The sequence below is a fragment of the Neoarius graeffei genome, chromosome 7 (genome assembly GCF_027579695.1).
Source record: "Neoarius graeffei isolate fNeoGra1 chromosome 7, fNeoGra1.pri, whole genome shotgun sequence".
Classification (NCBI taxonomy): domain Eukaryota; kingdom Metazoa; phylum Chordata; class Actinopteri; order Siluriformes; family Ariidae; genus Neoarius; species Neoarius graeffei.
This window is the reverse complement of record NC_083575.1, coordinates 40,550,215-40,575,505: the sequence shown is the minus strand read 5'-3', so window position 1 is coordinate 40,575,505 and position 25,291 is coordinate 40,550,215. Positions and strand designations below refer to the sequence as shown.

The following is a 25,291-nucleotide window of genomic DNA, read 5'->3' as shown; positions in this document are numbered from 1 at the left end:
GCCAACGCTGCAGTGGGTCTTCAATGCTTTATGGGCTTCAGAACAAGAACTTTTTCAGAGGACAAGTTAATGACACTGTCAGCAAAGTGCAAGAGGCCTCATGATCATCAGTATGGAAGTTACTGAAATACAGTTTCTCAAAAGGCCGTAAGAAGTGGTGTACTGCCCCCTCTCCGGACCTCTGCGCGACAGTTCTGCACGTACTACACACCAAACACTCCCAATTAAATCTAAATGCTTTAAACACTTTCAGGCATCATGTCTATTTCTGAAGTGTGATGAACCACAAACACATTCACTTCTAAGGCCATGTGTCATCTCACGCTGCAAGCATAATTTCAATTAGACCTTTGAAATGAGAGATTTACTAAAAATAAATGCTTTACAAAGCTTTAGCACAAAACAAAAAGCATGCGTTCTAGTTCAAAGCAAAAACAAAAGCTTTGACTTGATTGGAAATCTGTAATGCAGGACGAAACATGTTCTGGTGTGGTCATGTTCACACTGAGCTCGAGATTTGGGAAAAAAGTTGAGCTCCACTGGGCATAGTTCATAAAGATGTTTTAAATGTCCTCGGATGACGTGGACACTTTCAAACGTTCCAGTCAGCGTGAATCACAGACAGGAAAAGGACGCTTCAAGAAGTCCAGGCTGATTAGTGTCTTGCTCACTCTGGCATTTTCTTATGCACAGGTTTGATCATAAATATTGGCCAGTTTGATATGTAGCTTCTCCTTAACTCTGAATTTAAGACATGGTTGTTTGGTCATTACAACAGATGCTACAATTCATGTGGACATTTGTCCTAAAGGCAACTAACCTCTCTGTCCAAACCACAGTGAACTCCAGCAAACCCAGAGAGGAGCGCATGAAGTTGTGAATCAGAAGGTGAGAGCATGCAGCTCTTTGGCTTGCATGTTTTTTTTTCCTCTTTGCACACCGTAGGGTCTGCTGAACATTGTGAGAGTTGGGGGTTTGCAAGTAATAAGGGGGTGTGGTGATGGTGGAGAAGGGGGTGGGGGACAAAAAGGCATAAGCAAACAAAAAACAAACAAACAAATGGAATAAAGTCTGGGCTCAAAGCCGTCAGAAGGCGGAGAACAGAGCGGGGGGATTAGGACAGATCCTCGGCTGCACACCGCACAGCTGGCTGATGATCCGATGCTGGAGCTGGCGGCCCTGTCTGTCTACCCAACATGCGCCGGGGGGCTGGGGAGCCCGGGAGAAAGCCCAAAAAAAAAAGCAGCAAGAAAGGAGAGAGAGAGAGAGAGAGAGAGAGAGAGAGAGAGAGAGAGAGAGGAATAAACAAACAAAAGACAACTGCTTCATTTGCGTCCGTTTGGAGGGAGCTGTGATCACTCAGGCTGAGATGAGAACAAGAAAAGAGGAGAATCAAAGGCCAGCTTCAGAGGCCTCGTTCACACGGCCACCCTGCAGGGTGCCCGACGTGCCCGCTCTCTCACAGAGGCTACAGCTGATCCGTCTGTGTGGAGTTGGTATAAAGCAAGAAAGACCCACGAAAGACAAGTCTTAGCCCCAAGGAAGACAAAAAGAATGGACAGATGTCTGATGCATCTGTGCACTGTGGCAGGTCCAGAGAACCTTCTCCAGCAGTGCACATCCACCACACACACACACACACACACACACAAAGCTAAAAACCTCTGTGCTGCCAACAGCCAGGCTGGTCAGCGGCTTAACCTCTGTGATCTTCAACGGGCCATTTTGTCGCCGGTGTGAGAGCAAGTAAAGAGCATTTAAAGGACACAGTCATCTGCTTCAGTACTGTTCTTGCACAGACGACCCACTGGGCAAACAAACCGCAGTTTAGCACTGATAAATAATTCAAATTGAACACTGCGCTGCCTAAACCAACAATCAGCGTTTAAGTCATTTATAAGAATAAATATATTAACGTTTCACAGACTGTTTCTAAGTATAAACCATTTACACTAATCACACTTCATATATAATTCCCACTTTTATGAATCCATTTAACAATAAGAAGGCTGCACGTTTTGTACAAAATAGACTGTTCGGATTATATTGCATTCGGGATATGCTTTGCCTGCTATGTCGAGTCTTGGTTTTTAATACTGATTTCCTGTCTTCCAACCAGAAAATTCAGCATAACTCACACTACCCATAATGATCCAGAGCGAATTGGAAGGAAATTTGAAAACAGAAAAAGATCCTGATGACTGGACTCTGTGTGGATATAGCATAGCAGCATCAATGCAACTGCCACATTGGTCTTTCATTTTATTGCGTTTTCTTTGTCCATTTTCATGACGATACTCGTTCGTATCAGTGCTGCAAACGAGTTTGAAAAAAAAGTTTCTGCAATCTTTGGAGAAGTACACAAAGAGGGCCTGAAAAAGTCTGCATTCTCAAGGAGATGACAGATTATTGTTGTTATTATTAATATTATTATACATGCTGCATTTTAGTATACATTACCGCCTTATTTTATGACACAACACTGCATTGTGATATTTATGCTGAAAAATAAAAGGAAATACAAATTGCATGTCATAAATTCACTATAAATACAGTTTTGCAGGATGGATTAAATTGGGGTAATAAGGTTGGATGTGGGCAGTTCTTCGGTAACGGAATTACATTCACAGCAAAATCTGGTAGCTTTTTAGTTACATTACTCAAGATCATTTTATTTAATCCAATTTTCACACTGTATGGGGTATCTTTTGACCCTAAAAAAAAAAAAAATCACAGAAAATTTGGCTGTTTAACTCTGAACGCAAAATCTTTTACAAGGAAAGAAAACTCAGTAACGTTTAATTTTTTAAAAATTCAAACCAAGATTTCTCTGAAGCGACATTGCTATGATTTTTAAAAATATGGTTTTCAGTACATTTTGCCTTGGATTCTATACTTTAGCAATATCACTGAGCTGACAAGTTAAAGCAATCTTAATCATTTCATAATTTTGGCCTCTCTGCTGAAGAATTGCCCATTTATTAAGAAAAGACTGGTGTGCCTTTAATGTGGCCTGAAGCGTGTTGACCAAATTCTATGTGATGGTGTGATTCATCAAAACCTCCACAGTTCGAAATGTTCATCTGGAACAATAAAAGATTTAGTAATGTGTTAAAGGAGTCATTTGCATATTTCAGCCTTCTGTGATATCAATGATATCCAGTACCGGATCATAAGTGGACGATGTACTGTGGATCTAGACATTAAAATTGGAGTAAAATGGATGCAAGCAGTTTTTGGCAACTAGAAATTTTCTGTACTACAGAGATCTCGATCTGGGAGAGCTCAGAAAATGCATGTGTACTAGAAAGAAAGAAAGAAAGAAAGAAAGAAAGAAAGAAAGAAAGAAAGAAAGAAAGAAAGAAAGAAAGAAAGAAAGAAAGACTTTATTCATCACACACTTGTGAAATTTCCTCTCTGCACCCAGAGCAGTGGGCAGCCGTGCTAACAGCGCTGGGGAGCAGTTGGGAGTTAGGTGCCTCGCTCAAGGGCACCTCAGCCCAAGGCCGTCCCATATTAACCTAACCTGCATGTCTTTGGACCAGGGCTTTGAACCAGAATTTTTTTCCTATTGGTTCGTTCCGAACAGAAACGGAATTTTAACGTTTCCGGTTTTGGGTTCCACCATTAAATAGACGTTCCCGAACCGGTTAGAACAAAAAAATTTCGTTCCCGGAACGGTTAATTACGTTCCCTGTCAGCTGTTTAACAAATGGCTATAAAATTATGTCTCTGTCTCATCCAGCTTAAGCCAAATGTAGGCTAATTCTATTACAACCTTCATTAAATAAGACAAGAAATAATTCAAAACAATTATTATTTCAAATGTTGGCGATTTGGATTCTCAGTATGTCTTCCCATCTACACAAACAGAAAAAGTGCCAAAAATGAAAGATAATTCGTTTAGTGTGTTACCAAAGGCTAGTCAGGCCCTATGCATTGATAGGCTAACAGAGGTTAACGTCATTTAATGTTCGCGAGCCTCTCATTAACGTGGACAAATATATTGATATCGTGTTTGAAATTGACGTTTTCGAATAACGATAGACTGCAATATTTACCTCTTATTTAAGATGTGGAGACGTGATAGTAGTCCACCCTCCCGCTCTCTCCATTCAGTCAGCAAACGTCACACAGGAAGTGAACCCCAGCGGGTCATAGAAACTTGCGCAGGAGAAGAATGACTTTTTTATTTGTAGGCTACGGAAACTTTGAGGAACGAAATAAAAACCGGTATTAACCGGTTACCATTATTTTTAATAAGCGTTTCTGTTCCGGAACATAAAAAATAATAAAGTTTCTGGTTTCGTTTCTGTTCCATGTGAAATAGAAAAAGTTCCCGGTTTTCGTTTTCGTTCCTTGAGCCGGTTCAAAGCCCTGCTTTGGACTGTGGGGGAAACCGGAGCACCCAGAGGAAACCCATGCAGACACGGGGAGAACATGCAAACTCCACACAGAAAGGCCCTCACCAGCCACTGGGCTCGAACCCAGAACCTTCTTGCTGTGAGGCGACCGTGCTAACCACTACACCAGTGTGTGCGTACCTACCCAAATTCTTTTTGACGTAAACAGAGAATAAAGAGAAAACCATTACACATGCATTACGAAATGCATTTTTATGTGAATTGATCGCTACACTCTTATGATGCGTGTTCAGTCTGACGTGTTCAGACAAGATGAATCATGTAGTCTCCCAAGTACACGGTGACTTTACCAAATGTAAACAAATGGTCCAAATTATAACATTTCCTGAACAGCCTGTTTCCCTATAGTACCTCATAAACAATATACGACCGTGTCGTAATACTTGGTCATTCCTCTGGTGAACAGATGCTGTCCCTCCTCTGCAGCTGTGCAGCTGTCTCACATGCTACCTCTTGAGAAACAGGCCCTAGAATTTTATCCACACCCACTGAGGATGCCTCACTGCCTTGCAGCAATGCTGGCCAACACCAGAACCAGGGTGGTGGGTGAGGGAATGAAACCCACAGAGAATTTTACCCAAACGCTCATTACGTCTGCGCAACAGCACCGCATGGGTAGACTTTCACAGGTCAAAGTGTGCTCATACTTGCTCCGACCTTTGTCCTTACTGCAACCACAGAGCCACACACTGTAACAGTCAAAAATTTGGACACACCTTCAAATTCCATGCCTTTTCTTTATTTTTATTAATTAAAAAACACTTCATGTCAAAGTAATGATGGATGTCGTTTCTCTTTACTTAGCTGAGCGGTTCTTGACATGGAATAGGACTATTTACTGTATGCTTATTATTTACTATTTACTGTTTGATCTCAAACGCATTAAGAAAGCAAGAAATTGCACTAATTAACTTTTGACGAGGCACCTGTTAACTGAAAAGCATTCCAGGTGACGACCTCATGAAGCTGGTTAAAATAATGCCAAGAGTGTGTACAGCGTCATCGAAGTAAACGCTGGCTACTTTGAAGAATCTATAAAATGAAATATATTTTGTTTAACACTTTTTTGTTTACCACATAATTCCATATATCTTCCATATGTTATTTCATAGTTTTGATGTCTTCAGCAGTGTAGAAAATAGTCAAAATACAGAAAAACTTACTCATGAGTAGGTGTGTCCAAACTTTTGACTGCTACTGGAAGTGCCATTGTTAAGGAGAATTAACAAATGTCGCATACCTGCAGTAGATTTAACCCCTGAGCCAAAGTAACACACACAGGTTCATCAGTAAAAAATATCCCAACACACTGGCAAGATTGCAGGAACACTTACCACCCTGCCACATGTTAGAAAAAACTGGTGGTCTGGTGATAGAACATGCCCTCATGAGCTTGGCACACTCTGAATGTTAATGTAAATTAGTGAACGTGTAAATTGATGCTTTGCTTACACTAATCGCTGCGAATTTTTGGTGTGAACGTGGTGGTGTAAAATTAAGACTACTTTTCCACAAATAATACTGGCTTTTTTGTCAAACTGGAACAATATAGGATTGTTTCAGAGTAAATAGTCAATTGTATTTCTCAGATAAACAACACACAGCCGTTGCTGGAAAGCTGTGCTCAAATCATGACGGCTCCTCGCAGAATTTTGAGGATCAGCTCTAAGCCCGATTCAGCAACAACACTCAAAGTATGCTGATCGTTGCTAATTAGCTTTAAAACCCACAAACAGAGTGCAGCACTGTGGGATGACGTTATAGAGAGGGCCTGCGTGTGCCCGCTCGCTCCGGCCCTGTTCCCCTGGCACACGGTGTACTGTGGCGTTTTAATAAAGTGCGGGTGCCTTCCAGCCGGGCCGCTGGCACTGCATTGAGCACAGCGTGCGGACAGGCGCAGTGTTGTGGCATGTAATAGGATTAAGGGGGTTACCTGGTGAGGTGCAGTTGGCGCTGGGCGCGGTTCAGCCCCTCTGCCAGGCCGGCTGCCTCCGTCCGAGCTCGGCCCTCTGCCCTCTGGGCCTCCTCCAAACGCTGCTGGCTGCCACTCAGCTCTGCACCCAGCTTCTGCACTTCCTGAAACCCGAGAGAGAGAGAGAGAGAGAGAGAGAGAGGGAGAGGGAGGTGGGATGGTGGAGGTTGATGGGGTTAAAACCTCCATATTGCCTTTTTTTTCATTTTTTTTCCAAAAAGTACTGTTTACTGTAGTAAGCTTGTATTCTCAATTATAAATGTGCCGACATAACTACGCAAACCACCTGATTCAGAGTGAACCATTCATATTTAATATCAATTCTGAACTGAAGCAGTCTCTTACCTGTTGTGCTAACTCGAGCTGCTGTCCCAGTTTAGAGCGGGAGTCTCGTAATTCCCTTTCAGCCTCTTCTTTCTTAAGCTGGGCCTGGCTCAACTGGTAGCGCAGCTCCCCACACACCTATAACAAAGTGCCATTAGCTTTACGGCAGCACTGTTACATCCACGATCACTTGTCATCACTGCAACATTCCTATTCCATCAAAGTTAGTTCAAAGTCAGTTCTCCAGGGTTAAATTCTACACATCAAGTCCAAATATCAAATGAGTAAGAGGACACTTTCACAGCCCTACACAACCCTACTCAATAGGTGCAGAAATTAAATTCTGCCATTTACATAGCTCTACTGCCATCTGGTGCTCATTTATGTCCATTACAATTCATTTCCAACAGCAATCCATAGAACACTATAATAATAATAATAATAATTATAATAATAACAACAACAACAACAACAACATCAGTTATTTAAAACTGTTCCAGTGTTCAGTTTACTTTCATACGAGAAATAAAGCATGGTACTTAGACCAGAACATTTGTGGTGAAGCGGTTTAAAAAAAAAAAAAGAAAACCCTGAGCATTATTGAATTCCCTGTGTGTGTGCTTTCCGTACCCTGCTGTTGTCAGTCTCCTGAGCGGTGAGCTTCTTAAAAGCCTCCTCTAGCTGAGTGTTGAGGGAGTTCCTCTGTCTGTCTCCTCGATCCAAAAGTCCCTCCAGCTCGGCCACTCTGCATGTCAGAGAGGTCACCTGGAACACAAAGAACACACACGGTGCTTTGTGCAGTACTGCTGAGTAAAATCTATAGGGAAAAAAAACTAGAAAATTGAAATACCAATTTCATTTTTGACTCCAAATATTTTAGTAAAATATATATATATATATATATATATATATGTGTGTGTGTGTGTGTGTATATGTGTGTGTGTTATACATGTCATCATTTATAACACACACACAGACATCCATATTATATACATATATTTGTAGATAAAGCATAGCTAACTGGAAATAAACCTCCTTTTGTTTTTTAAACTGAATTTTTTTTGAACCAGTATATGAGAAAGAGGACTGTCCAAAACATCCCTTCTGTTAGATCTTTTGGACAGTCCTCTTTCACATATACTGGTGCTTGCCTTTGGAATGGTTTATCTAATCATAAACAGTCTCAGTCTTCCAAAAATTTAGTCCGAACCTTTTTATCTCAACAGCTTTTGAGATAAAGTGCAAACCCTCGCATGTGTGGTTCTGCAACCCAGGACATTCCACCACCCAACAAAACCGTCACGTCATATATTCATCAAATGTTCAAAGGTGATGTGCATGTTGCAAATGCTATGACTGCTTGACGGATGAGAGATAGACAGACAAAGACTGTGTGTGTGTGTGTGTGTGTGTGTGGTGTGTGTGTGTTTCTGTGGTGTGAAAATGTACATTTATATATGTACAAAACTATACATGTGTCTCCTCCTTATCTCTATCTCACGCTGTAATCTTAAGTCATCTTAGCTTTCCTGTGTCTGCAGAGTGTGTGTGTGTGTGTGTGTGTGTGTGTGTGTGTGTACATGCAGAGTTTTCATGTCTGCAATAAAATGCACAATGATGGCAGGTCACTAATATATAGATTTAGGCACTGCCTAAAAGCCGAGCTCCCATCTGTTCCTGGGTTGTAGAATTTTCTTATATCATAGCCAGTCTCTTTTGTTTTATTTCTTTACTGGCTAGCACTGGCCACTAGGCGGTGTGTATGACTGGTAATTACTAACACTGGCCACTAGGCGGTGTGTCTCATCTCATCTCATCTCATTATCTCTAGCCGCTTTATCCTTCTACAGGGTCGCAGGCAAGCTGGAGCCTATCCCAGCTGACTACGGGCGAAAGGCGGGGTACACCCTGGACAAGTCGCCAGGTCATCACAGGGCTGACACATAGACACAGACAACCATTCACACTCACATTCACACCTACGCTCAATTTAGAGTCACCAGTTAACCTAACCTGCATGTCTTTGGACTGTGGGGGAAACCGGAGCACCCGGAGGAAACCCATGCGGACACGGGGAGAACATGCAAACTCCGCACAGAAAGGCCCTCGCCGGCCACGGGGCTCGAACCCGGACCTTCTTGCTGTGAGGCGACAGCGCTAACCGCTACACCACCATGCCGCCCTAGGCGGTGTGTATGACTGGTAATTACTAACACTGGCCACTAGGCGGTGTGTATGACTGGTAATTACTAACACTGGCCACTAGGCGGTGTGTATGACTGGTAATCACTAACACTGGCCACTAGGCGGTGTGTATGACTAGTAATTACTAACACTGGCTACTAGGTGGTGTGTATGACTGGTGGTACACGGACAAGGACAAACCACAAAAAAATCAACTCGATGGGTTTACCATTTTTTCTTAGGTATGGTGCTCCGCTGGAGCTCGGCTATTATTGTGTGCGTGTGTGTTTGTCAGAGGGAGAGTGTGTGTGAAAGAGAGTGTGCTCATAGATGTTGCGTGTGCATGTGAGTGCATACTTGTGAGAGAGTGTGTGTGTGTATGCATAAATATGCATATGACTGTGTGTACGAGTGTGCACAGAATTGTATATATCATCAGACTCATGATATCCAATATTTTGTAAAGGTTCAGATCAATCCATCAGTGAATTGAACATTTTTTCCCCATTTCCTGCTTGGCCAGATGGTGGCACTGTGCTAGACATCTGAATTACACATGTGAATATCATCACAATCATAACATACAATATTTTGTAAAGTGTCAGATCAATCAGTTAAGGCATTGCCAATTTCTGGCATATTTCCTGCTTGGCCAGGTGGTGGCGCTATAACAGGCAGGCCCATTGGGCGTCAGGTTATCATAATAATCATAATATCTATTGAAGTAAGAAGTGTCCGACCATACAGTCAATGCACTGTGGCTTTCTGACACGTTTCCTGTTTATGTGGCAAGATATTAAAATCATAAGGCCATTTCAACATATTACAAGAGATCAAAAATCCCTTCGCAATTTAATATCAGCGACATCTTGGCATCACGTATAACAAATCTCACATGAATCTCATGAACCGTCTCGGAGGAGCATGTTAAAATTCATCACGTGTCAAAACACACATTATTCAAAACCCTATTCTTTCCTTGGCCAGTTGGTGGCGCTATACCAGACAGGCCCATAATGGCTAAAGAGTATCTCATCTCATCTCATTATCTCTAGCCGCTTTATCCTTCTACAGGGTCGCAGGCAAGCTGGAGCCTATCCCAGCTGACTACGGGCGAAAGGCGGGATACACCCTGGACGCCAGGTCATCACAGGGCTGACACATAGACACAGACAACCATTCACACTCACATTCACACCTACGCTCAATTTAGAGTCACCAGTTAACCTAACCTGCATGTCTTTGGACTGTGGGGGAAACCGGAGCACCCGGAGGAAACCCACGCGGACACGGGGAGAACATGCAAACTCCACACAGAAAGGCCCTCGCCGGCCACGGGGCTCGAACCCAGGACCTTCTTGCTGTGAGGCGACAGCGCTAACCACTACACCACCGTGCCGCCCTGGCTAAAGAGTATCAGAATCAAATTACAAGATGAACCGTCCAGGAGGAGTACGTTAAAAATGACCATGCGTAATTTCACTCCAAATGGCCTTATGACATCATTCCAAAGTTCTACCCATTCATTTCAATGGGAAATGGAAAAAGGGGCGCTATGAAGTCCCTGGGCCACGGCTGGGGGCCAAAAGTCTGTGGCTGAGTAGCGATGACGACGGATGTGTGTATCGAATTTCATGAGTTTTCGTGCATGGGAAATGCCTCAAATAAGGCCAAACGCGGCAGAATAATAATAATAATAATAAGCGGAAGAATAATCCTTCAAAAAACAATAGGGTCTTCACACCGAACAGTGCTTTCACTTTCTTGTGTCATCCATATTTTTTTATGTATTTACAATTGTTTGTATGTATTTACATTGAATTTACTAAATAAAAATCAATCATTTAATCTGATCTCGAGTGCTATAATGTACTACAATTTGTTAGCCACTAGAGGGCAGAAAATATTACCTTTTTTTAAAGCAGGGTTTCCATTCACCTATTTTTATGGATCATAATGTTAACATAAATTGCTTCTATGGTTCTAACTATTTAAAGAAATATTTCACAATATTTATATGTGTGAAAAATATTTCCAGACCTGCTAACCCCAAATAATAATAATAATAATAATAATAATAGGCAGTGATTATCACTGTCACCTCACAGCAAGAAGGTTTCGAGTTCGAACCTCACAGCCAACGGGGGCCTTTCTGTGTGGAGTTTGCATGTTCTCCCTGTGCGGGTTTCCTCCTGGTGCTCCGGTTCCCCCCACAGTTTAAAGACATACAGGTTAGGCTAATTGGTGGCTCTAAATTCCCCACAGTTCAAAGACCTGCCACTGGGGCTGCACAAACCAGTGCATACTTAGTGCCAGTCCCAAGCCCGGATAGACTGGGGAGGCTTGCGTCAGGAAGGGCATCTGGTGTAAAACCTATGCCAAATCAAATATGTGGAACAGATCCTCTGTGGATCTAACGGGAGCAGCTGAAATATTATTATTATTATTATTATTATTATTGTAATATTTGAATAATAATTTCTGTGAAGTTTTAGATTTCACCTTTTAAAATGTAGACTTTTTTGGTCAACTTTTGTTTCCTTTTATTTTCCTGCCAAAAAAGAAGTTTTTGACCATTTTTGGAAAATGGACAAATAAATGTAGTTAACTTTAGTTAACTTATGTTAAGTACTCATATACTGTATCTCCTGTATAAGTATACTTTTAAGTACTGTATTATTATTATTATTATTATTATTATTAAATATTGTTATATAGTGTTAAGTACTAGGGCTGTGCCGATAGATGATGCCATCGTCCATCGACGATGGTGGTCATCCATCACGATGGAGAGCCACCATCGTGATACCACGCCCCCTCCTGTCATAAACATGCATATACGGTATCATCTGGGCCTATTTAACCTAAAAAGTTAGTTTTTTGTTAGTTTAGTTAGTTTTGTTTAATATATAAATATATTATATAACACACACACACATATATATATATATATATATATATATATATATATATATATATATATATAATTATAAAAATCATTATAAAGTAATATCCTATTACCGCTTGTTCACGTAGGCTATGGTGCAGGGACGTGCTAGTGAATATAACATGGAATTACACAAATACAGTATGCTACTAATAATAAATTTCGACTTCATTTTTTAGCCTACACTATACTTTTAATGTAAAATTTGTCATGTTGTTCAAACAAATAGCCACTATTAACGACTTCAGTCGGGAAATATTGCACCTTATCAAACGGCAGTGAAGCGCAGACTTCGGCAGAAGTCAAATAACTTTAATCTGGTAAATAGGCCTACTTTCAGACACAAAATGGTCCACTCTAAGCCATAATGTCAAACCAAATGGAAGAATGAAGGTGATTCTGATAAATGTAGACAGTAAAAAAATAATAATTATATTAAATCATGATTTTAAAAGCTGGCGCAATAATTCAAACACTAATAAATTTGGAAAAATTAGCGCGTTCAAGTGCGCACTAAAGGCCGAAACGCATCTTCAATTGATATGGTGTAAATAAACAATGAGTAATAGCTTAAGTGTAGTTTCTTCTCATAGTTTGAATACTAGTCTTTCATTGTTAGAGCAGATTAATATCTTGCCGTGATCAGTGAGTGCTCGGGGAGGTTCATTTCCACCTGCGCTTTGCGCAGCTCATTTTTCCGAAGCCAGCTGTGCGCAAACGCAGTGTTGACTGCTCGGCAAACTCCAAACGCTCGGTCTGTACTGGCCCTCTGTTGCGCAAGCGAGTTGGTTATGGCCAGGTTCAAATTGTGCCCAAAACAACTTAACCACGGCCATTTTAATTGCCTGATGGCTGTGACAATATTCGCCCCGTTGTTATGCAGGCGATCTTTTTCTCCTCTATTTTCCATTCGGCAAGTGTCTCGCGCAATGCGTCTTCTAAATTGTCCGCTGAATGTGTCTCTGGCATGAAACTCGTCTGCAGGCATTTGGACTGCATTGCCCACTCTCGGTCCACATAATGTACGGTAGCTGACATATAGGGCATCATGTTGCAGCTGGACCACATATCCGTTATCAAGGCCAAATATTCCACATCACCTAGCGCTTTTTTTTCCTTTACGTGCCAAAGCCTCGGATGAGTATCTAATACTTTTAATAATAATAATAATAATAATATATTTAATAACGTGGTATTAAAATCCCCCCCGCACACGATATCATCGTCCATCACGATGTTTGCACTGTAAACATCGTCGATGCCAATTAAGGGGACATCGCACAGCCCTATTAAGTACTGTATATACACCTTTATCTCAAACATAAAGCAAACATGTATGGACTGTATTTCACATTAATGAAAATAAACTTCAAAATTTATTTTCCAAAACATTCTCCGTTTGACAGAAATCTAGGGTGCTGCATCTTTTCATCAGCTCTTCGTCTGAGCTGAGACGAGGCATTACTAATGTAATATAGGGGGAAGGAAGTGGGGCTTCCAGAAGGTCAGTTAATATTGGGGAGTTCAAAACACCTGTGCAACTATCAAGCTTTCCGGATTCATATGTCTACCGTTTTTATTTGGAGGAACAAAAGAAGACTCTTGGAGTATTTTGGAGTGGTATGCCAATGTTAAAATTTGAAGGTCCTGTGTAAAAAGTGTAAAAAGTGTAAAAAATGTATGAAGGTTAGTAGGTCTGCATTTGCAAGAATAATCCACACTGCTGAAAGTACTGACCATGTGGGTGAGCTCCTCTTTCTCTCTCTTACTCTCAGAGCGGGCTGCATCCCTCGCCTGTGCAATCTTCTCCTGCTCTAAAGCAAGCTCCTTCTCCAGTCTCTCCCTCTGCCTAGCCAGCTCAGCGAGGACATGCTCAGACTGTACCAGTGCCTGGGAAAACATCCAGAACATGCAGGAAGAGGAAGAAGTATTTCAGTTTATTCTTAGCATTTCACAGTTAGAACAGCAAACATTAAAGGAACAGTCCACCATACTTCCATAATGAAATATGCTCTTATCTGAATTGAGACGAGCTGCTCCGTACCTATCCGAGCTTTGCGCGACCTCCCAGTCAGTCAGACGCGCTGTCACTCCTGTTAGCAATGTAGCTAGGCTCAGCATGGCCAATGGTATTTTTTGGGGCTGTAGTTAGATGCGACCAAACTCTTCCGCGTTTTTCCTGTTTACATAGGTTTATATGACCAGTGATATGAAACAAGTTCAGTTACACAAATTGAAACGTAGCGATTTTCTATGCTATGGAAAGTCCGCACTATAATGACAGGCGTACTAACACCTTCTGCGCGCTTCGACAGCGCATTGATATCTGAGCTCCGTATGAATGCGCTGCCGAAGCGCGCAGAAGGTGTTAGTACGCCTGTCATTATAGTGCGCACTTTCCATAGCATAGAAAATCGCTACGTTTCAATTTGTGTAACTGAACTTGTTTCATATCACTGGTCATATAAACCTATGTAAACAGGAAAAACGTGGAAGAGTTTGGTCGCATCTAACTACAGCCCCAAAAAATACCATTGGCCATGCTGAGCCTAGCTACATTGCTAACAGGAGTGACAGCGCGTCTGACTGACTGGGAGGTCGCGCAAAGCTCGGATAGGTACGGAGCAGCTCGTCTCAATTCAGATAAGAGCATATTTCATTATGGAAGTATGGTGGACTGTTCCTTTAAAGATAACAGTCTTGGAAGTAAATGTTAAAAACATGATTAGAAAAAAGAAATTGTTAGTAACAGCGCTGAAAGTCAAAATTTGGAGTGGTATCCAAACAAAGCTGCTCCGGACTACATCTCCCAAATGCCACCACGCCCCGCCTCTCCTGAATATTCAAAGCACACCTGTTCCTCATCATCTGCCTAATCACGGCTCTACTTAAGCCCTGCAAACACTCACCTCAGTGCGAAGTATTGTTCTGTGTCCCTGTACATACCGAGCCTTTTTATATTAGTGCCTGATTTCTAGTGTTTCTGATTTTTGTTTACGTTTATCCCGACCTCGACTTCTCGCCTGCCCTTTGACATTTTGTCTGCACATCGACCAACCCTTGCCCGACCTAGACTACGTATTCAGTCCCTCGATTTGGATTTGGTTTACAGTTTGTGATGCACCCGCTCTCCCCTGCACCTGCATCTGTAAGTGCCTGCACCCTGACAGAAATATGTTGGGTGTTGTGTGAAGGTACTTGATATTCACCAGGTTTGTATCTGCACACAGCTGCACATTTGGATTCAGCTGTAAAGATAAAAATGATTTTGTCTTCCATCCATCCATCTATTGTCTACCGCTTATCCGAATCCAGGTCGTGGGGGTAGCAGCCTAAGCAGAGCAGCCCAGACTTCCCTCTCCCCGGCCACCTCCACCAGCTCTTCCAGGGGAATACCAAGGCGTTCCCAGGCCAGCCAAGACATGTAATCCCTCCAGCGTGTCCTGGATCTGTCCCGGGGTCTCCTCCCGGTGGGGCATGCCCAGAAAACCTCCCTTGGGAGAGGTCCAGGGGGCATCCTAACAAGGTGCCCGAACCACTTCAACTGACTCCTTTCGATGTGGAGGAGCAGTGGTTCTACTCCAAGTCTCTCCCGAATGACCAAGCTTCTCACCCTGTCTCTAAGGGAGAGCCCAGCCACTCTGCAGAGAAAACTCATTTCTATGGCTCGTACCCGCGATCTCATTCTTTCGGTCACTACCCATAGTTCGTGACCATAGGTGAGAGTGGGAATGTAGATGGACCAGTAAATTGAGAGCTTTGCCTTTTGGCTCAGCTCTCTCTTTACCACAACAGACCGATTTAGCGTCTGCATCACTGCTGACACTGCCCCAATCCGTCTGTCCAACTCCTGCTCCCCCTTACCCTCACTCGTGAACAAAACCCAGAGATACTTAAACTCCTCCACTTTAGGTAGTAACTCCCCCCTGACCTGGAATAGGTACTCCACCCGTTTCCGGCTGAGCGCCATGGCCATGGACTTGGAGGTGCTGATCCTCATCCCAGTTGCTTCACACTCGGCTGCAAACCATCCCAGCACATGCTGTAAGTCACAGATTGATGAAGCCAACAGGACCACATCATCTGCAAAAAGCAGAGACGTGATCCTGCTGCCACCAAACCAGACACCCTCCACCCCTTGGCTGCACCTAGAAATTCTGTCCATAAAAGTTATGAACAGAACCGGTGACAAAAGGCAGCCCTAGCGGAGTCCCACATGCACTGGGAACAAGTCCAACTTACTGCCGGCAATGCGAACCAAACTCCTGCTCCGGTCATACAGGATCCGAATGGCCCGCAGTAGTGGGCCCTGAACCCCATACTCCCAAAGCACCCCCCACAGGGCACCATGAGGGACACAGTCATAAGCCTTCTCCCGGTCCACAAAACACATGTAGACCAGTTGGGCAAACTCCCATGCACCCTCCAGTACCCTTACAAGGGTAAAGAGCTGGTCCAGTGTTCCACGACCAGGACAAAAACCGCACTGTTCCTCCTGAATCCGAGGTTCGACTATCGACCAGACTCTCCTCTCCAGCACCCCAGCATAGGGTTTCCCAGGGAGGCTGAGAAGTGTGATCCCCCTATAGTTGGAACACACTCTCCGGTCCCCCTTTTTAAAAAGGGGGACCACCCCAGTCTGCCAATCCAGAGGCACTGTCCCCAACCTCCAAGCAATGTTGAAGAGGCGTGTCAGCCAAGACAGCCCAACAACATCCAGTGCCTTCAGGAACTCAGGACGAATCTCACCCACCTCCGGAGCCCGGCCACCGAGGAGCTTTTTAACCACCTCAGCAACCTCAGCCCCTGTGATGGGTGAGTCCTCCCAAGCACCCTCAGACTCTCCGTCCTCCTCGGACAACATGAAGGTGAGATTGAGGAGATCCTCAAAGTATTCCTTCCACCATCAGACGATGTCCCCAGTTGAGGTCAACAGCACTCCATCCTTGCTGTAAACAGTAGGGACAGAGCACTGCTTCCCCTTCCTGAGGCGCCGGACGGTTTGCCAGAATCTCTTTGAGGCCAACCAAAAGTCACTTTCCATGGCCTCACTGAACTCCTCCCACACCTGAGTTTTTGCTTCAGTGACCGCCAGAGCCGCATTCCGCTTGGCCCGTCGGTATCTGTTAGCTGCCTCTGGAGACACATAGGCTAACTGAGCCCGAAAGGACTCCTTCTTCAGCTTGATGGCTCCCCTCACCGCAGGTGTCCACCACCGGGTTCAAGGATTACCACCACAACCGGCACCAACAACCTTGCAGCCGCAGCTCTGCATGGCCGTCTCAGCAATGGAGGTGTGGAACATGGTCCACTCGGACTCAATGTCCCCATCCTCCCCAGATATGCCGTTGAAGCTCTGCCGGATGTGGCAGTTGAAGATCCGACGGACGGGAGCCTCCGCCAGACGTTCCCAGCATATCCTCACTACACGTTTGGGCCTGCCAGGTCTGTCCAGCCTCCTCCTCCGCTATCTGATCCAGCTCACCACCAGGTAGTGATCAGTTGACAGCTCTGCTCCTCTCTTCACCCGAATGTCCAAGACATATGGTTGTAGATCAGACGAAACGACTACAAAGTCAATCATCGATCTACGGCCTAGGGTGTCCTCATGCCACATGCACTTATGGACACCCTTATGCTTGAACATGGTGTTCGTTATGGCCAAACCGTGCATGGCACAGAAGTCCAACAACTGAACACCACTCGGGTTCAGATCGGGCAGGCCGTTCCTCCCAATCACACCCCTCCAGGTCTCACCGTCATTGCCCACGTGAGCATTGAAGTCCCCCAGTAAAACAATGGAGTCCCCTCGTGGTGCACTGTCTAGCACCTCACTCAAGGACTCCAAGAAGGTTGGGTACTCTGAACTACCCCCTTCTTGAATCACCACCTTAATGTGGTGGAGGGGGTTTGAGTGCCTCAGGGATTCTAGGAGCTATTCAGGGCTTTTGCCCCTGGTAGGGTCTCCCAAGGCAAACAAGTCCTAGATGAGAAGTCGGACAAGGAGTGGTTCAAAATGACCCTTATGAAAGGAAAAATGGATATCCAAGTACCCTCGCCCAGACCAGGGATACCGAGGCCCCACCCTGGAGCCAGGCCTGGGGGAGGGGTTCATCAGCGAACGCCTATGTCCGTGGGGCCCAGCCCGAATGAGCAACATGGAACCACTCTCCTGTGGACCCACCACCCGCAGGAGGTGCCGTAAGGGTCTGGTGCACTGTGGATTGGGTGGCAGCCAAAGGCGGAGGCGCTGGCGTACTGATCCCTGGCTGACAAAACTGGCTTTTGGGACATGGAAAATTCTTTTGTCTTAATTTCCTTAATTTCTGCACAACTGCATTGCAGATGTTTACACACACACACACACACACACACACACACACACACACTTGTGTTTAAATCTCTTAATCGATGTTCTTCTTTCAATCCTGGCTTTCACACAACTGCAAATATTTGTCCATTCAGTATAAAAATTATAACACTTTAAATTTCCCCAAAACTGAAGAGAGCAAATTGCATTTAAAGATTTAATTCTGATTCCACTGAGACACTACCACACTGTGCCAAGTTTCCCAAACACATCGCAGCACAAAGAGCATTGTTAAATGGTAGAGCGAACAGCACAATGAACACTCTCTCTCCTAGTTAAGAGGCTCTTAGCATTAAGAGGCTTTTGGAAAACCCACCCCTGATTAGTCTAAAAGCAACTGCTATTTATTCATTTCAATTCCATTTTATTTAATCTGCTATAATTCAAGTCCACAAATTATAACATTTTACATTTTAAAACCATTACCAAAGAATTATATGTTTACAACGGTACTGGCTGATTAGAAACTGATTAATCATTTGTCTGTGTTGCTATGGAATGTAGCTTTCCAACAACTTGATCAATGCGTGATTGTCACTGTGTGAGAAAAGCATGTTAAGGTCGCAAGGTTTTAGACATCTTTAGGTAGACTGACTGTTTTTAGTTCTGCGTTTGTTAAACTGGCTCCTTCCCAGACGTGTTCTTTGGAGGCAGCCAGCCAAAGAAAGGTTATAAAGCAACATTTCCATGTCACTTTGATAAAATATACTTAGATTTTCCTAAAGCAGAGAAGTCAGAGTATATTACTGCCAGAAAAAAATAATCAATTTGGTCCAAAACCCAATATTTTCGCTGTTTTTTTGGTCCGTTTTTAGAATTTAGCTGCTCATTTTAGGCGTTCCTATTCTTTCATAATAGATGCACTGTATGCACACATCCCTACTGAAACACTGACTGCTGACACGGATGTGTGTGTTCTCACCTTGGTCTTCTCCAGGTTAGCCTCCTCTGCCATCTCCACAGCCTGTTTGACCTGATGATAGGCAGCCCACTCCCTCTGCTGTGCCTCGCTCTGACTTGCCCTCAGAGAGCACAGTGCCGTCATCAGCTCGTCTCGCTCTCTACCGCAAGCATACACAAACACACACAGACCCAACAAAAATAAATAAATAAATAAATAATAACAACAATTTTAGTCCCTGAGGAATTTCAAGTAAGTTAAAAACTAACATCTGGATCAACAGGTCAGTCTCATGAAAACAACATGAACACAATCTGGGGTGGGTTTCCCGAAAGCCTCTTAAGGCCAAGAGAGTCTTAAATTACCTCGTAAGAGCCATCGTCAAGCTAATGTGGTTTTCCCGAACAACATCGTAGCCCAGGTAGTCCTTTAGTTTGCTCGAAATTTACGAGAGACCCGGACCACTCGTTCAAAACAAAGAGCGACTCGGTCACAGCCGAATACGCTGCGCATGCGCCGCGGAGGGATGCTCACAGTCAGTGGGGGAAACAGGTGTTGAATCTGCTGCCCGCGTTAAATTAATTTTCTTTTAATTATTTTTCTTCACTTTCTGGTTCAAGTATCTCATCTCATCTCATTATCTCTGGTCGCTTTATCCTATTCTACAGGGTCGCAGGCAAGCTGGAGCCTATCCCAGCTGACTACGGGCGAAAGGCAGGGTACACCCTGGACAAGTCGCCAGGTCATCACAGGGCTGACACATAGACACAGACAACCATTCACACTCACATTCACACCTACGCTCAATTTAGAGTCACCAGTTAACCTAACCTGCATGTCTTTGGACCGTGGGGGAAACCGGAGCACCCGGAGGAAACCCACGCGGACACGGGGAGAACATGCAAACTCCGCACAGAAAGGCCCTCGCCGGCCACGGGGCTCGAACCCGGACCGTCTTGCTGTGAGGCGACAGCGCTAACCACTACACCACCGTGCCGCCCTGGTTCAAGTGTATCCAGTTAATTATTAAATAAATATACGCAAAACATTATGAATATTTTTCAATGTGTTATGGAATGACATGGATATCGGAATGTCACACTGATATTGCCATATTTTAATCAAATTTAACTCCATTAGGTGAGTGATTCACTAATTTAGTGTCATAAATGAGACACATTTCTGCACCTCTAACATTGTGTGTGTGCGCACACATGCGCGGGGGGGGGGGGTGTGTGGATATCTGTGTGTAGTGTATACCGAAGGAGGTTGAATTGATCTTTATATATATAAACATATATATATATATATATATATATATATATATATATATATATATATATAAAAACAACAATGCTTCAAGCCCGATACGGACATTCATCCATCCATTATCTGTAGCCACTTATCCTTCTACAGGGTTGCAGGCAAGCTGGAGCCTATCCCAGCTGACTACGGGCGAAAGGCGGGGTACACCCTGGACAAGTCGCCAGGTCATCACAGGGCTGACACATAGACACAGACAACCATTCACACTCACATTCACACCTACGCTCAATTTAGAGTCACCAGTTAACCTAACCCGCATGTCTTTGGACTGTGGGGGAAACCGGAGCACCCGGAGGAAATCCACGCAGACACGGGGAGAACATGCAATCTCCATACAGAAAGGCCCTCGCCGGCCGCTGGGCTTAAACCCAGAACCTTCTTGCTGGGAGGTGACAGTGCTAACCACTACACCACTGTGCTGCCCCCGATACGATCATCATACAATAAATATGGATAAAAGAGAATAAGCATCAATTAGTTTTGTCTCTCTTTTCCTCTCTTCACATGTCATCTTTCCCTTTTCTCCTTATTAGACAGCTTTCTGTCCTCATCTATTTTGTGGCTAACGCACGCAATTAGCCCCGACACGCTGGTCTGTCAACCACTGCATCACTCCACGAATCCAATACACCACCACGCTTTAGAATGCCCTTCAAAGTGTCTTTACATCTCAGAAGAGGGCGACCGACTCTCCTGGAGCCCTCTTCCAGAACACCATAGAGAAGTGTCTTCGCCGGCTGCTTGTCTGGCATGCGTGATACATGACCCATCCAACGAAGCCTGTTCCGGATGAGAATGATCTCGATATCTGTGGTGTTGGCACGATTCAGTACTTCATTGTTTGTAATGTAATGGTCCAATTTGATTTCGAGTATAGATCTCAAATGCCATTGTTGGACAGTCCTGAGAAGCGTGATGTGCTGATGACATATGGTCCAGGACTCACTTCTGTACATCATTAGCGGGATGACACACTGATTGTATACTTTGAGTTTTGTTGCAATGGTCAGGTCTCTACAGTTGAAAACCCTGTCCCTTAGTATTCCCAATGCACGTAACGCAACCTGAATGCATGCAGTAATTTCTGCGTCTAACTTGCAATCTTTGGTGACATAACTACCAAGATATTTGCAGCGGTCTACTCTCTTCAACTTGTGTCCATCGTTGTAGAAATCAACCTGTTCACCTACACTCATGGTTTCTGTCTTCTTGATGTTTATCCGGAGGCCCATTTTCTTTGACAAATTGCTGTAGGCAGACAACAAAAGCTGTAGAGCTGTGCCATCATTGGTAAATATTGCAATGTCGTCCGTGTAATGGGCTTCTCATATGTAACTGGTGAGTGTCTTGGTCTTGGATTTCAGGTGTTGCAGGCCAAATAAGTCACCGTCATATCTGAAACTGATCTTGATGCTGAACTGAGGACCTATGTTCTTAAAAGCAAGGTACAGCATGATGGCGGCATATATGCCAAACAGATCTGGAGCAAGCTTACAGCCCTGCTTGACACCACTGTTGTATTCAATTGGCTTGGACAGTTCTCCATCAATATGCAATCTAGCATGCTCTCCAGAGCAGAGCTTCTTGATGACACGAACAAACTTGGGAGGGCATCCAAGCTTACTCAGGATCTTGGAGAGGAGCTCTTGATTCACGCAATCAAATGCCTTAGTTAAGTCAATAAAGGCAATGTGCAGATTCTGACGCTGTTCTCTACACTTTTCCATAATTTGGCGTAAGATAAAGATGTGCTTTGACCTTCTCTGTAGCCAGACTGAGACTCAGGATAAACTAGCTCTGCAAGTCGTTGAAGATGCTGTAACACAATGTTGGAGAATACCTTGCCAACCACACTGAGCAAAGATATGCCATGGTAGTTGCCACAGTGACTGCGATCGCCCTTTTTAAAGAGAATGCAGATAATGGCATCAATCATGTCTGCTGGCAGATTTACTGATGTCCAAAACAGATTGAAGATAATGAACAAGAATGATAGAGTTTGTCCACCATGCACAGTACCTCAGGAATTATACTGTCTAGACCAGGGCTCTTCTTGAGTTTGGTGTTCTTGACAGCAGTTGTCACCTCTTCCATGGTAATGGGATCATCAAACTCCTCAATAAATGGACATTGTCCCAGCTCATCCAGTATGCTCAAATCAACATCAGCAGGTTGGTTTAAAAGCTCGTCAAAATGTTCAACTCATCTCTCCTTGAGGTCATGTGGAGAGGAGAGGAGCTCACTGCTTTTTGTTCTTACTGGATTGAGGGTTTTTGGCTTTGGGCCATAGACGGCATTGATCATAGCATAGAACTCTCTGAGGTTTTTCTCCCTTGCATACCTCTCTGCTTTGTCTGCTTTTGCTGAAACCATTTATTCTTAAGTCTCCTGATCTCATTTCACTGCACTTTCCTGTCACCACAGAGTCTTTTGTCTTGAAGGAGAATCTGAATCTCTTCATCTTAGTCATCAAACCAATCTTCACTCATCTTCTTTTTCTTACCAAAAACATGTTTGGTTGCACTTTGAAGCACCTCTTTCAGACTGTCCCAAGATTCTTCACAATCTTGGAGTTTCTCATCCAGAAACCTCTCCAATTTCTCTTTCCTCTCCGCATTCATTGTTGTGTCTAACCTTGGTGGAGGTCTCATCCCTTTCCTCTTCTTCTTGACCAGTATTGAACATTTGCATAAAAGGAGCTTGTGGTCTGTGAAGCAGTCAGGTGTGGGATTGATCTTTGTCACGTTGATAAAATTCTTGGCTTCTTTCTTGGCATGCATGTGATCGATTTGGTGCCAGTGTTTGGATCGCATATATTGCCAGGTATTCTTAAAGTGGTTCTTGAGTTGGAACATGGTTCCCATCACTGACAGTTCGAAGCGGGTACAAAATCCCAACAGCATCAAGCCATTAGAGTTCATTTTACCTACTCCATGCTTTCCAATGACGGATGGCCAAGATTCCCAATCCTTACGAACACGAGCATTGAAATTTCCCAGAACAATTATGCTGTCCCCTTTTATATTTTATTAGATAGATAGATAGATAGATAGATAGATAGATAGATAGATAGATAGATAGATAGATAGATAAGGAGGTCAATTTATATATAAGGAGGTCAATACAACCTCCTTAGGTACACATTACACACAGATAAAAACCCCTCTCGCTTTCTCTCTCCCCATCATGCGCACTTATAAGGGAGAACATTGCCCACTTGGCAACTGAAATAATCCTGACTGCATGATCAGGGGGTAACAGTGAAATGAGCGGGCACGTTTGTTCATTTACTTAATTATTTAGCTTATTATTTGCTCATTCTTTCGTGTGAACGTTTGTTCATTTAATTATAAACATGCTTGGAATAAAAATATTGCCCAAAAATGTAAAATAGTTTAATTAATTACCACATTATATATGTAATGCTTCCAGATGATACTATATATTCTCTTATTTTTTTTAGATATAATTTTTGGGGCTTTTTTTTTCACCTTTATTGGATAGGACAGTGTAGAGACAGGAAATGAGCGGGAGAGAGAGACGGGGAGGGATCGGGAAATGACCTCGGGTCGGAATCGAACCCGGGTCCCCGGATTTATGGTATGGCGCCTTATCCACCTGAGCCACGACACCCCCTATATTCTCTTATTTTAAACACTTTATATTTTGTTAGATTTTGGTTAAAAACAAATGCCATATGACCTTATCGACTGGATTTAGCAACTATTAATGCCTTCAGCAACGACAGTACGATTGCCTTTAGCAATAACTACTAATGCCTGTATTGGGGATGCACACTGCAAAGAAGCTCTTCGTCCTGCTGCTCTTTAGACTCCTTCTTACGAGTGAGTTCGGGAAAACCACGTACAGAGACAACATACAGTACGTTGCTTAAGAGAGTCTCTCAACTCACTCTTTAGCTCTAAAGGGCAACGTTATCAGGAAACCCACCTCTGTTTGTTCACTAATCAGAAAACTGCAAAGCCTCCTAATTTGAATGACTGCTCCATTGTGGCACATAATCTACAGATCAACTGATCTACTGCATAAAGAAAATCAATATCAGCTCTCCCTTTAACCTTGCTGTGAGCTTAAATAACTGATTAAAAAGAATCAAAAACAATCAACAGATAATCAACCATACAAACAGCTGTTAATGAACTTTCTATTAACTTTAGACCTACTGACAATTATTAAATCTACAGGACATGTCTATAGTAATTATTCCTATGTAAACACAACTTGTACTGATATACAGTGACTTACAAAAGTATTCAAGCCCCGGAATTGATCAGATTTGTCTAAATAACAATTTATATGTAAATACATATCCTCTTCCTGTCAGTATTTTTATTGTAAACTCATGTTCTCTTACAGTGAATTTCCAACATCAAACTCAATTACAGTCAGTCGCCAGGGCTTTCCCCAAAGCATGGATATGTGGTGCAGCACCACACTGTCACTTGCTCACTAAAAAAACAAAAAAAACAAACCCAATACCATAAATTGAACAATGCGGAGTACTTTCCGCACCTAAATATCTCCTATTCCCCTCTGAAAATGAGTAATAACTATAGAAATAGGAAGATATTGTAATATATAGGTCTAGACTATCCTGGTACTCAACCCAGAAGTGAAAATGAAGGGTTTCACCATGGGCACTGACTGCCATTCACAACCATACATAAAACCACGTTCTTGGCACTGGTTGCTAGATGGCGCTGTTGCGTGATTTGACTTCAATTCTGTTCCTGGCATCCTGGAATTGGAAAACGAAGAGGCGTACTACGAAGCTGCTGAAAATCACTGAGCATTTCAAGTAAGTACACTAGACACTCAGTAT

General features: G+C 43.4%; 1 protein-coding gene across 2 annotated transcripts in view; it reads right to left on the bottom strand.

Moving 5' to 3' along the window:
- Positions 1-25,291, bottom strand: part of sdccag8 (SHH signaling and ciliogenesis regulator sdccag8) — a 212,745-nt gene that overhangs the window by 135,053 nt on the left and 52,401 nt on the right. For both annotated transcript variants that reach the window (XM_060925633.1, XM_060925632.1), the window contains exons 9-13: positions 19,144-19,282; positions 13,589-13,741; positions 7,351-7,485; positions 6,742-6,858; positions 6,358-6,500 (exon numbers count right to left, since the gene is read on the bottom strand). In XM_060925633.1, the coding sequence (XP_060781616.1) occupies positions 6,358-6,500; positions 6,742-6,858; positions 7,351-7,485; positions 13,589-13,741; positions 19,144-19,282 (687 nt within the window). The remainder of the gene's footprint in view (positions 1-6,357; positions 6,501-6,741; positions 6,859-7,350; positions 7,486-13,588; positions 13,742-19,143; positions 19,283-25,291) is intronic.